This window comes from Arctopsyche grandis, chromosome 3 (genome assembly GCF_051622035.1).
Source record: "Arctopsyche grandis isolate Sample6627 chromosome 3, ASM5162203v2, whole genome shotgun sequence".
NCBI classification, from domain to species: domain Eukaryota; kingdom Metazoa; phylum Arthropoda; class Insecta; order Trichoptera; family Hydropsychidae; genus Arctopsyche; species Arctopsyche grandis.
This window is the reverse complement of record NC_135357.1, coordinates 36193468-36206212: the sequence shown is the minus strand read 5'-3', so window position 1 is coordinate 36206212 and position 12745 is coordinate 36193468. Positions and strand designations below refer to the sequence as shown.

Here is a 12745-nt window from a genome sequence, read left to right as displayed (position 1 = left end):
GATGTGCAATCTATCATTCGAGAAAAAGAGAATTACATTTAATGGTGATTTTAGAGCGGATGCACCAAACCCGCATGACTCAATAGCCACGCGCCAAAAGCGACGAAAACAATAGCTTACGAAAATATAGCTTTCTCTTTCTCTCGCATTGATTCTTCGATCAACAAAAACATGACTCAACGCTACCGCCTTTAAATCATACTTTGAAACGTAGAAATGTATAAATGTATTTTTTTACGACGTACCCCTTTTCTAAATCATACAAAATCTATTACAAAAAATAAATAAATTTGTTGTAGTTCACTCTAGGAATATAAGAAATATAGGGTGTATAGATTTGAAAACCACATAGTTATTACGAAAAACGTAAAAATGGGGGCACTTGCATACCCCACTTTGGTGAGGGAGGGTTAACTATATAATATTACTAGTGTATTACCCGGCTTCGCTCGGTATTTGTAATATAAATCGCTTAAACGTGGCCAATCTAATAGTAAACAATTTATTATATTTATTTGAATATTCATTTGTTTTTTTTATTATTAAATTGAACGTCACGGAATCTACGACCCAAACAAACATACATACAAAGTCTTTTTCGAAATTATATATTAGATTACAATATAATTCAATGCAAGGTCTTTGATAATATTTCCTATTTTTAAACTATTCGGCTCCTTTAAAAGCATTATTTTTTAATAAAATGAATATCTCTTTTGGCAGCTGAACAATATCTTGCTTAGAGAAAACATTATTTACTTATAGTCGAATTGTGTTGTTACATTGAAATAATGTAAAACTATTTCTTTATTTTATTTAATTATTTCTTATTCAACTATATAATAGTATTAAAATATAATTCAATCCAAGATCTTTAATATTATTACTGTAACCTTTGCTGTCCATAACATGACGTTGACAATTACATTTATCGTCTAAAAAATATAAATTTCCATTAATATGAAATATATATACGTATTCCATAAATAAATTAATAATATCAACAACTTACGTATTTTATTAATGTAAATATTTCAAAAACAACTCAAAACTTACAAAAAAAAAATGTCTCTTGACCAAAATGTAATGCGAAACTGAAACGAAATGTGATTGGCCATCGCGGTTCGACCATAATAATATGTAAGAAACGAAAACAACAATGTTATTTAAATAAGTTTTTTTTATTCATTCACATGTTATATATATATAACGACAGATGAGGATTTCCACATTTTATTTATACATAATTTAATTTTTTTTTTGCTATTCATACACATACACTATATTTACCAGACTTGCTAAAAACACGATTTTTGGGTTTGCCTTCTATTTATTATACATGCATTTTTATTACCCATTTACTACTAATACACATTTTAAAGAGGCCAGCTCTTTCTAAGCTACGTACTCTATCTTAGATTACTAATGAACCATGTTCTTACAGTTTATTATATGGTAGAGTTTAATATGCAATGGTTTACATTTATACAACGATTAGGTAATGTCATTTAGTACAACAAATCGCACACATAATAAATATCGACACGTAATAAGCAGACTCGTACATCTTTTGCACACACATTTACGATAAATAATTCACTCATCGTATATTCACGACTATATTTGCAACATATCAATGATGACATTTAGCTTTTTTTTATATATTTTTCTACGCAGAACATGAAATGAAACGATAAAAAGGAATATTTCATAGCAATCACAAACAATAGTTAATCTAGTATTACACACATTCAACGATAACTTAACGTAGGAACAATAAGTAAATCTATGATTTACGTTTAGTATATATGTATGTACGTATTCACAACAAGCCACATACATTCTGTTCGATTTTGCAATTGTATAATATGCTTTTTTTTAGATAATTCAATCGAACACTCTCCGTTGTATGGAACGTTATAAGCTCGGAAGTTCACAATCATATCTTAGAACATTCTCAGTATATGTAAATACTTCTCAATCAATGACCGGAGCACAAGACGATAAACTCTGGCAGGTGATAACGATGTTTAATAATATATATGTATATATATAGGATGCGGTGCATCCGCTCTAAAATCGCCAGACAAATTGAACGAAAGATGGCTACTTTAAATGCAATTCTCGTCTTCTCGAATGATAGATTGCACATCAGATGACGGATAACCTTTCGATGTGCACAGATGCAATTATTAAAATGGTAATTATTAAAATTGAGTTGGATCTTTTAGGCGAGTTTAATAAGGCAAGATTCGATAAGTTCCGAATCTTGCCTTATTAAACTCGCCAGAAAGATCCAACTCAATTTTAATAATTGCATCTGTGCACATCGAAAGGTTACTCGTCATCTGATGTGCAATCTATCATTCGAGAAAACGAGAATTACGTTTAAAGCTGCCGTTCTGTTAATATGTCGTTCGTTTGTCTGGCGATTTTAGAGCGGATGCACCAAACCCATATATGTATATAATGGCGCTTACTTCGTTTCGAACACGAACTTGTTTAATTTGTAACATGTCCAAAACAACGGAAGCGTTAATCACAAAGATTAACACTCTTCTTTAGCTTAAAGCTTATAACCAAATGTATGTATGTATGTGTGTGTGATATAAAACACAAATTTAATATTTTTTTTATAATATATGAGCCGATTACAATGATGCTGCTCTATCAACTTAACGAATTATTGTCTACAGCTTTTTTTTATTATGTATTATTATATGTATATAAACAGTTAATTTCCTATAATATTTTATATGTGAGTTACTCTTTTTTACTCTTTTTTCAGATACATCTAATATGCACTTTTTTCAACGACTGCTCCGAACCATATTTATCCATATACACATTAGATTTAAGTACTTAAAGATAAATATATATATATATATATATATATATATATATATATATATATATATATATATATATACATATACATATATATATATATATATATATATATATATATATATATATATATATATATATATATATATATATATATATATATATATATATATATATATATATATATATATATATATATATATATATATAAGATACGATAATACATATGTATATATATACATGCTACTAAAAACATTAATATCGATCTTGGTACTTTTTTTTTTCGTACGACATAGTATTTTATATTTAAAGTGCATGCTCTTTGAGTTCAATATGCTGAAAGTGCAGAGCACGACGAAGGGCATACTGTGAGCATTTTATCTAGACATTTAGTAGAAAGTTTGATTCGTATTCATATGTGACGCTCTGATAAGTCATTGGTGGTATTATATTGCTTGCTCAGAGTGCACAATACGCTTCAAGTTGTGAAAATGACTCAAATGCGATCGCATGTGCTTCAGCAAATTTCGCTTTTATTGTAGATTCCAGTTCATTTTCCTTCCTTCTGCTTACACGTAGAGCCAGTGTCTCCAAGAAAATCTGGTGACCACTTTTGTCCTTTTGATTTCTTCGTGTTCGTCCACTGGAGATATGCTCAACGCTATCTTCTGCAATGCACAAAAGGTATTACATATACATATGTATTATTTTAGTGGGAATCAAACCCGTGACATCAAGTACGAAATAATTCAATATATAATATCGCTATTCTGTGTGAATATGTGTGTATCTTTGTAAGATAACGCTCACCGTACTATAATTGTCGTTTCGATTTAACATACATATGTACGTCACAGCTAAACCACTGCCAACGAAATGTACGAATATAATATCGAAACAAAAAAACTTCTATAAGTCTCTGAGAATTTAGCGATATCTATTGAAAATTTATTGACCGCGTGCACGACACATTTCTTTTAATATTTTTTGTTTAATAACCATAGAAGTAGAATGCATAGAATCACTCTCAGCCTCCAAAAATGTTGCTACAAAAACTCTGCGCGGCAGAGTTTGTTCATTGTTTGCTAAACTTCGTCTCTCTCTCTCTCTTGTCTCTCTACTGACTTTCCGTCTCTCTCTTCAATGGCTCACTTTTAGACGATACTTTTGTTAACAATGACAATTCTATGCATTCTACTTATATGTTAATAACTTAATATGCCATAACCATTGATGTATAATACACTAGATCCGCCCTCACGTCTTATACTGGTCTCCCTTTTGGCGCATGCAAAATACATGGCGCATGTACAGTTTCTCTTAGCAGGTAGGTAGGTACCGCTTCGTCGTAGGGAAAAAAACATTTTTTTTCCAACTTCCCCGCTAGTTAAACCCCCCGCACCCCTCAGTTAGTGAAGACAAGATCTCCGACCAAAATCACACGTCAGGGCCCATCTATGTGTATTATACATCAATGGCCATAACCCATGCGGTGATATTTCATCGGGTACAACACTAGTTATGATATAATTACAGATAAATTCATAAATTGTTCAGGCCAATAATACATAATACATCATGCGTACATGTATGTTTACTTGTTTCAGGTATTGTTTCCTAACGCATGCGCGCTTTATGTGTTCATGCGTTGTTGTTAATTTTGTACTTGGTTATGATGTGCGGTTGTTCTTGTGCGATATTCATGAACAACCGTCTCGTTCTCCGAAGAAAGGGTCTCTTGGACTGTATTCGTTGGGGGGGTGGTGGCCTCATGTTGAGGGCTTTAAGGGTCAAATTCCGTGACCTTTAAAGCGGGCTTAGAAATACATAATACACACATTCTACATATGTACGTACTAAATTTTGAAAGCTTACTTCTCTGCAGGTTCCTGGCGTTATCCAAATGCGATATATTGCCATAATCGGTATCATGAGGACGGAGCTGAGCGCCAAGGTCCATCCTACCCATTCAGCCCACCATGGGTATGAATACTGTTGATATTGCAACGGTTGATGATATAGAAGTCCGAACGTCACCACACCCTGCAAAAGTATTTTTTTTTAATTTCGAATTCAATATTTTTATTCACACACACTCAATAGTATTCAGGCTCACTATTATGAACGACGGGCTGATAAACTTCCAGCATATTCTCCAATACAAACCCGGCTTGAAACCGAGCATCTCCTCCACGTCGTTGGAAAACTTGTCCAAGCCTGTGACATTGATTTATTCATAAATGCTACACACATTTCAATGTGCACAATGTCAAAATCGACTTACCATAAAACCAAGATACCGCTAGAGCTTCAAACAGGGCAGAGCAGAGCAGGGAAATACCAGCCGAGTATGTGTCCAATAAGTGAAACATGTAAATTCCACCCTGGAAGTGAGAGTTTTAATCATGTTTTACCTCAATAAGATGGTATCGTTATATTTTTAATTATTTACTATTAATTATGGATTGTACTTTTATGTGGGTACTTTTGTTTTACCGGAGTCACGTTGATGCAGGCGATGCAGAAGGAGAAGCACACTGCGCAGAATGTAAACTTTTCCCTGGCGTGCTTCATGTCTTTGAACAGTCCTTTGAATTCGTCCATTAGTCCGGTGATCACGCATTCAAGACCACCCATCTTTACATCAAATATAATAAATAATAAGTATTATAATTGCTAATTTTATTTTATAATGCTTTATTAAAGGTTTGGTTCTCAAAAGATTGTATGTATGTACATATGTAGTTTGCAAACTAGATTTCCCCATTCCAGCTAACTCTTTGATGACTGACAAATCCATGGGCATGAAAAACGTCGATAGGCGTTGTATTTTGAGCATGTACAAAGTATACAAGAATACTACCCGCTAAGCCTTTCGAGGTAGCATTGAAAAAAATGCATTGAACATGGGTCGTTTATTTTTTTATTTTATTATACATCATCAATTAATCGAGCACACTCGTATAATTTGCTAGATTGCTCCAAAGCGACGAGTGTGCTAAAAAGATTAAGAAAGGACAAAGGAAAAAAGTTTATGAAATTTTACAATTAAAAATACTTAAATAAAGAAAAGACAAATAAATAAACATGACATAAAAAAAAACAAACTAACTTAACCTTTCTAAATGTTCGCGACTTCCGTAACTTAGGAAGTGGTGCAGAAAATGACAAGCGATGTGACAAATGTCAATGGCACCATCCAGTGAATTTAAGAAACGGAAGCCACGAGGAATGGGATAATAACTAAAAGCCACAGTTTAATTCGTTTTATTCATTTGTCCACGTTTATAAAGACTCGTTTACACCGGAATTTCTGAATTTATAATCATAGCAGAATTACACGATGGACATCCCCAACTGCTGAGTATTTTAGATTGTGGTTTGGCATTTAGATTATGAGCATTACATTTTAACGACAATGAAGAAGGTGGAACTAGTTTTTGAAAAATACATCCATTATTTAGACTTATGTATTTTGTTTATTTTATATTGTTACAAGATATATTAGACAGTCTAAACACACCTTTACAAAACTCGAAATGCTCGGCTGTAGTTATCTAGGGTTTGTTTGGATTAGCTACAATTTTTATACCTGCTTTCTATTGGCTTTCTAAATAATTCTAGTTGGAAATTGGAATTGTAGCTAAGGAACCACTATTAAAGAAAATATGTCAAGTTGAAGGTTGAACCTTCACACGTAAAAAAGTTGCCATGTCTGTGATATATGTTTGGGTTCGCATGTGCTTAAATCATTCGCGTGTGGCTTAATTTTAGTGGTAGGGGTCGCGACTTGTGCTAAATAGACTGCACATGTGTCCATCAGCTGCCACTACCACTTTCAACTTGACATCTTTCAACCTGCACTTTATTTTTAAATATGACCTATTAGAAATTTCCCGGCAAACTACATAGTAGCTTAGTTTATTTGCCTATATGTCGTTACCTTATTTTGAAAGTGTTCTAACTGTTAGTTAGAACCTATTCAATGTAAGGTGACGATGTATTTATTTACGTAAATCTTCTGTAGTTAGGTTTTGAAACTATACTCCCTGTTTTACCTTTAAGATCGAAATTTACTCTGAACTATGAAGTTTGTACATGCATGAAACGTGATAGACCGAACCACTAATTGTATAATTTTTTTCAAACCCCTGAATCGAGTCCAAGCATGATCAGCATGAAGAAGAAGAGCATAGCCCAAATACTAGCTCCAGGTAAAGTCGCAACTGCCTCAGGATACACTTGAAATACGAGACCGGGACCTGTAAAATTACATTACTACAAATGCTGACCTCCAACAGGCATAATATTTTATTTATTCAATTAATATTTACTACCTTCAGTTGCCACCGAGCTGATTGGCACTCCTTGCTTGTGCGACATGAATCCTAAATACGTGAATATGACGAATCCTGAGAAGAACGACGTGAAACAATTGACAGCCGTCGTCACTAAGCAATCTCTGAAAGTTCAAAGAGACGAGATTTCACACAGTGGTCTCAATGTAGGAAGGGTCTTGGGACACTGCTCTAATCCCTTCTCAATAAGACCAGTTTAATGCGATATAAAGGCATAGTATAGGGTAAAGGCTATAACATAAATGCAAAATTAAATGGATGAACCTGTAGCAATTGTTGTGAAAGGTATTGTAGCTGGCATACGACAGATGAACACCAAAGCCGGCACCCACTGAATAGAAGATCTGAACTGCAGCATCAACCCACACCTGAAAATATCATGAACATGAATAAGCCGGACGTGTTATCTTTCAGACTCAGCCTATTGAAAACAAGCCTACGAACGCACTAGGTAAGTAATTCAAGGCGATTTCTTATAACGTCGTTTCATTCGCGACCGGACATTGCGTATTTCATCACATTTTTCGCCAACAATAACGGTTGTGTGTTAGCTTTGTGTCAAACTTTGATCTCCGGTCCATTCCCTATATTGTATTTTGTCGCAAATACAATTTTATCAAATACCTATGACGTAATGTGATAAAAGCTATTGATGCGAAATAATCGAAAATTAGTTTCGATCCAAAAATATAACATATGAACGGGTAACCGTAAAATAGTCGACAGTGAAAAAGTCGAAAATGTTCGTATACATATGAAAAACGGTTAGTATATATATCAGTGGCGTGCTGTAAAACTCTCTCTCCCCCCGTCGTACATCCTCATTTAATTTGCGCGAGCAGAATACAACAGGAACAAGAGGAACAGGCTTTTACTCCCGTATCCTGCGCGCGCACTTTAAACATGGCTGTATGACAAAAAGAGATAATTTCACCGCATGCCACTGATATATGTATATATATATATATATATATATATATATATATATATATATATATATATATATATATATGTATATATATATATATATATATATATATATATATATATATATATATATACATATATTATATATATATACACAGTATCGATGAGTTTGAGTTCGACCGCGCTCGGAAACGCACGCATTTGCTCTCGTTCCCATTTTGCATTTCGAAATACTCAAACTCCGCACGCATTCAACTCTAAAACTTAACCATCTACTCACCTATTGTACTAATTGCATCCTAGTATAACTTAAGTGTTTTAATAATCAGCAGATCGATCGTTAAAGGCATTTATCTCCCAGTGTATTTGTAAAATCAGTGTATTTGCATATTCTGTGTTATTGAGTTTGTCAAGAGCTCATCGTATCGCTCGTCCTTATACATATGTACCTGCTACTACCTAACCCTCGGTCCAAACAAAAAAGACCATAAATTATAATCTCCCCCACGCGAAATTTGCTTTCGTCTTTGCCCGAAACAATAAATCTTATATTTTATTGGTCGATGAACCCTGTCTCTCAACTATTTTAAAGTTACTATAAAGTTATTTCTATATTTAATCCAAATAAAGTACCTGCTGGGGTTTTATACTCTTTAGTATTTTATATAATATTTTGATACTAAAAATATCCAATTGCAAACCACACTCACATATAAATATATGTATACATATATATAAACCCGTTGTCTCCAAAGAAACATTTCACGTTAAAGATCTGTATCATTCTTAACGAACTCTGTTCCCCAACTATCTTATAGTTTTTCAAAGAAACTTACTTTAAATTAACCCTTGGAGCTTTATAATCTTTATTATATTTCATTATTAAAATATTGAATTGAAAAGCACATCCACATACATATATAAATCCGCTGTCTCAAAGAGGCTTTTCACGTTAAAGATCTGAAAAGTAGTATAACAATTGTTAACCTATTATTATCATAACTAACGAGCTACCCTATTAAATGGCATGCAATAACTCATAAGTGATCCAAGTGATACCGAGGATGAAAATCCGACACCTGACCTGAATACAGAGAAGAGTCTATGGCGGTAAGAACTCACTCCTTGAATGGAAATCTCTCTCAAGTACCGCCTTTTTCTCAACACATCTTGGATAAATGCGAGAAAAATAATATCCAAACCTCCAACAAGGTAAGAGTGACGATGGATGATAGCTTAGCTAATAGAAACCTGTATTTAGCCACGTACAATGTAAGAACGTTATCGAGTGAAGGAAGTGTGCTTGCATTAGAGAATGAATTAGAAAGTATCAAATGGGATTTAGTAGGACTTAGCGAAGTAAGACGAAAACAGGAAAACCAAATAATCCTAAAAAGTGGTAACTGTCTCTACTGGAGAGGGCTACCAAATGGTAGAATAGGAGGAGTAGGGTTTCTTATCAATAAGAGAATAGAAAGAAATATTATAGAAATAAGCGACATATCGGAACGTATATGCTATGTAGTATTAAGAATCTCGAGCAGGTACACTTGTCAAATCTTCCAAGTGTACGCCCCCACATCTAGCCACCCAGACGAGGAAATAGAAGACTTCTACGAAAAACTACAGGGCGCATACGATAATAGCCGCCACCACTTTAAAATAATCATGGGCGACTTTAACTCAAAAATAGGACAAAAGGAAAACACAGAAAGAGCAGTAGGCAAGTTTGGTACCGGCCAAAGAAACGAAAGAGGCGATCGCCTCATAGAATTCGCAGAACACAACAGGCTCTTTATCACTAATTCATTTTTCAGGAAAAACGCAAACAATAAGTGGACTTGGGAGAGTCCTAAAGGAGACAGAAACGAAATAGATTTCATCCTAACAAATACCCTGCACTCCGTTAAAGACGTTAGTGTTTTAAGTAAAGTAGATATAGGTAGCGATCACAGATTAGTCCGGGCCAAGATGGCCATTAATATAAATTGCGAACGTAGGAAATTAATAAAAGGATGCAGTAGCTCTCCAGACTTCGCTCAACTAAGGTCTAGGAAAAAGGAATTCGAACTCGAACTTGGAAATAGATACGAGAAATTAAACCCAGAAGCAGACATCGAGGAATTGAACACTGTAATTAGTTCGGTTCTAACCTCAACAGGTAAGAAATTAGGTGGATTCAGGAAACAGATTAAATTAAGCAAAATTTCAGCGGAAACAAAAAACCTAATTAAGCATAAAAGGAATTTAGATAGGGATAATAATAAGCAAGAATACAATCTAGTAAATAAGGAAATTAAAAAGAGAATAGTCAGGGATGTCAGGGATTTTAACAGCAAGCTAATAGAAAATACCATTAAGAATAACCGTAGCCTGAAAAAGTGCAAACAGGATCTTTTCTTAGGCAAAAACCAAATGATCGCAATCAGATCAGAGAGCGGAGTAATAATTAGGAATAGAGAAGAAATCATAGACAGAGTTTACACGTTCTATGCAAAACTATACGAGAACGACAACGGCCAATTCCCCGCTCTGGAATCGACACACGGCCAAAGGGTTCCTGCAGTATTGCCTAGCGAAGTAGAGGCCGCGCTAAAAACTGCAAAGAACGGTAAAACCCCAGGGGAAGATAATATTCCCATTGACTTACTAAAATGTGGCGGCCCCCCCCTAATTAATATCTTAGCTAGGCTTTTCAGCAAATGCATCCAGAACCAAGCTATACCAGAAGGATGGAATAACGCAACTATCATCTTAATACACAAAAAAGGTGATAAAAGCGATATCAAGAACTACCGACCCATTAGTTTACTTTCAGCGGTCTACAAGCTCTTCACGAAGGTTATTACAGAAAGGCTGAAGAATATCCTCGACGAGAACCAACCTATAGAACAGGCAGGATTTAGGGCAAATTTCAGTACAATGGACCACCTCCAAGTAGTTGGCGAACTAATCGAACGCTCCAACGAATATCAACGGCCATTGTGCCTAGGTTTCGTCGATTATGAGAAAGCCTTCGACACAGTGAGCCACAATGCAGTACTTAACGCTCTACAAACACAGGGAGTACCGGAACCCTACGTGGGGCTGTTAGCTGCAATATATAAGAATGCCACAGCTTCGGTTAAAATTTTTTCAGGTACAGATAGATTTAGTATAGGAAAAGGAGTAAGACAAGGAGATACAATCTCGCCCAAGTTATTCAATGCGGTGCTTGAGGGAGTTTTCAGGAACTTGGAATGGGACAAAGCCGGAGTAAGCATCAACGGTCGCTTCTTGAGTCACCTTCGGTTCGCAGACGATATAGTTTTAATAGCTCGTGATTCAGCTGACCTACTTAACAGACTAACACAGCTGGACAGGGAAAGTAGAAAAGTAGGATTAAAAATTAACGTAGATAAGACCAAACTAATGTTCAATAGGTATTGCATGCCTGATAGCATCCCATTAGATGATAAACCAGTAGAAGTAGTAAATAATTATTTATATTTAGGTCAAATAATTGACATGTCTGGTAATAAAGATGAAGAGATAAAGAGACGTATGAAATTAGGATGGAGTGCATTTGGACGGATGAATGCTGTTTTTAAATCAAAAATGCCACTCTGCCTGAAGAAAAAGATCTTTGATCAATGCGTTTTGCCAGTGATGACGTATGGATGTGAAACTTGGACACTGAACACCAAGATGCTACATAAAATCCAATGCACTCAAAGAAGTATGGAGCGCTGTATGCTTGGCATAACGAGAAAAGACAGAAAGCGGAACACGTGGGTGAGAAGTATGACAAGAGTAGTGGACATAGTAGATAGAGTGAAGAGATTGAAATGGCAATGGGCGGGTCACGTAGCTAGGAGGATGGACGAAAGGTGGACAAAAGAATTGCTTGAATGGTATCCGAGAGAATGCAAAAGGGTAAAAGGAAGACCGCAAGGAAGATGGGTGAACGAAATTAGGAAAATGTGCGGGGTGAGATGGATGAGTGTTGCGCAAAACAGAGACGGGTGGAAGCGTGTTGGAGAGGCCTTCATCCAGCAGTGGATGGCGAGTGGCTGTAAATGATGATGATGATACACAGTATCATGCACCCTTTTTTTTTTGATCTTTCGACTTAAGATCTTTCGAGTTTCGATCTTTGCCTTCCGATATTTGCTTTTTCGACCTTTTCACTTTGGGTGCCGTGAGGTAGACCCCATATGAACTGTCTCATCACGTTGTCGGTTCTACTTTTCGTCAAACGATTTAATTGTGTTGATCGTGAAGTTTTATTAGTATAATACGTGGATTCAGACTATCATACATTTTCGGTGGAGTCAGATTCGGAGATTTTTGAAGTGTAAACTTAAACAACGAGTGTTCGTTTGTGAGAAATTTTGAGATGTGTGGATATAATATATGTACATATGTTGGCATCTCTTTGCTCGCGGAAAAATCCACGATTGATGATATAATTTACGGACGAAGCACTTGGAAATTTCGCGCAGGTTACGTTACAAATCGAACGGTCTGTATATTGTGTCAGAAAACCAATGAACCCTTTCGCGCGCATCTTCTTCCATTTTGTACTTATTTCCTCTTTTGGGGCTATCAGACATCTAGCTTTGTGGTAAAGA

General features: G+C 35.2%; 1 protein-coding gene across 1 annotated transcript in view; it reads right to left on the bottom strand.

Moving 5' to 3' along the window:
• Positions 1–3131: 3131 nt before the first annotated feature.
• LOC143909322 (sodium-dependent noradrenaline transporter-like) overlaps positions 3132–12745 on the bottom strand; it is a 64780-nt gene continuing 55166 nt past the window's right edge. The window contains exons 12-19 of the mRNA XM_077427244.1: positions 7470–7573; positions 7185–7309; positions 6997–7109; positions 5344–5484; positions 5132–5231; positions 4964–5064; positions 4723–4890; positions 3132–3515 (exon numbers count right to left, since the gene is read on the bottom strand). Of these exons, the coding sequence (XP_077283370.1) occupies positions 3417–3515; positions 4723–4890; positions 4964–5064; positions 5132–5231; positions 5344–5484; positions 6997–7109; positions 7185–7309; positions 7470–7573 (951 nt within the window). The 3' untranslated portion in view covers positions 3132–3416. The remainder of the gene's footprint in view (positions 3516–4722; positions 4891–4963; positions 5065–5131; positions 5232–5343; positions 5485–6996; positions 7110–7184; positions 7310–7469; positions 7574–12745) is intronic.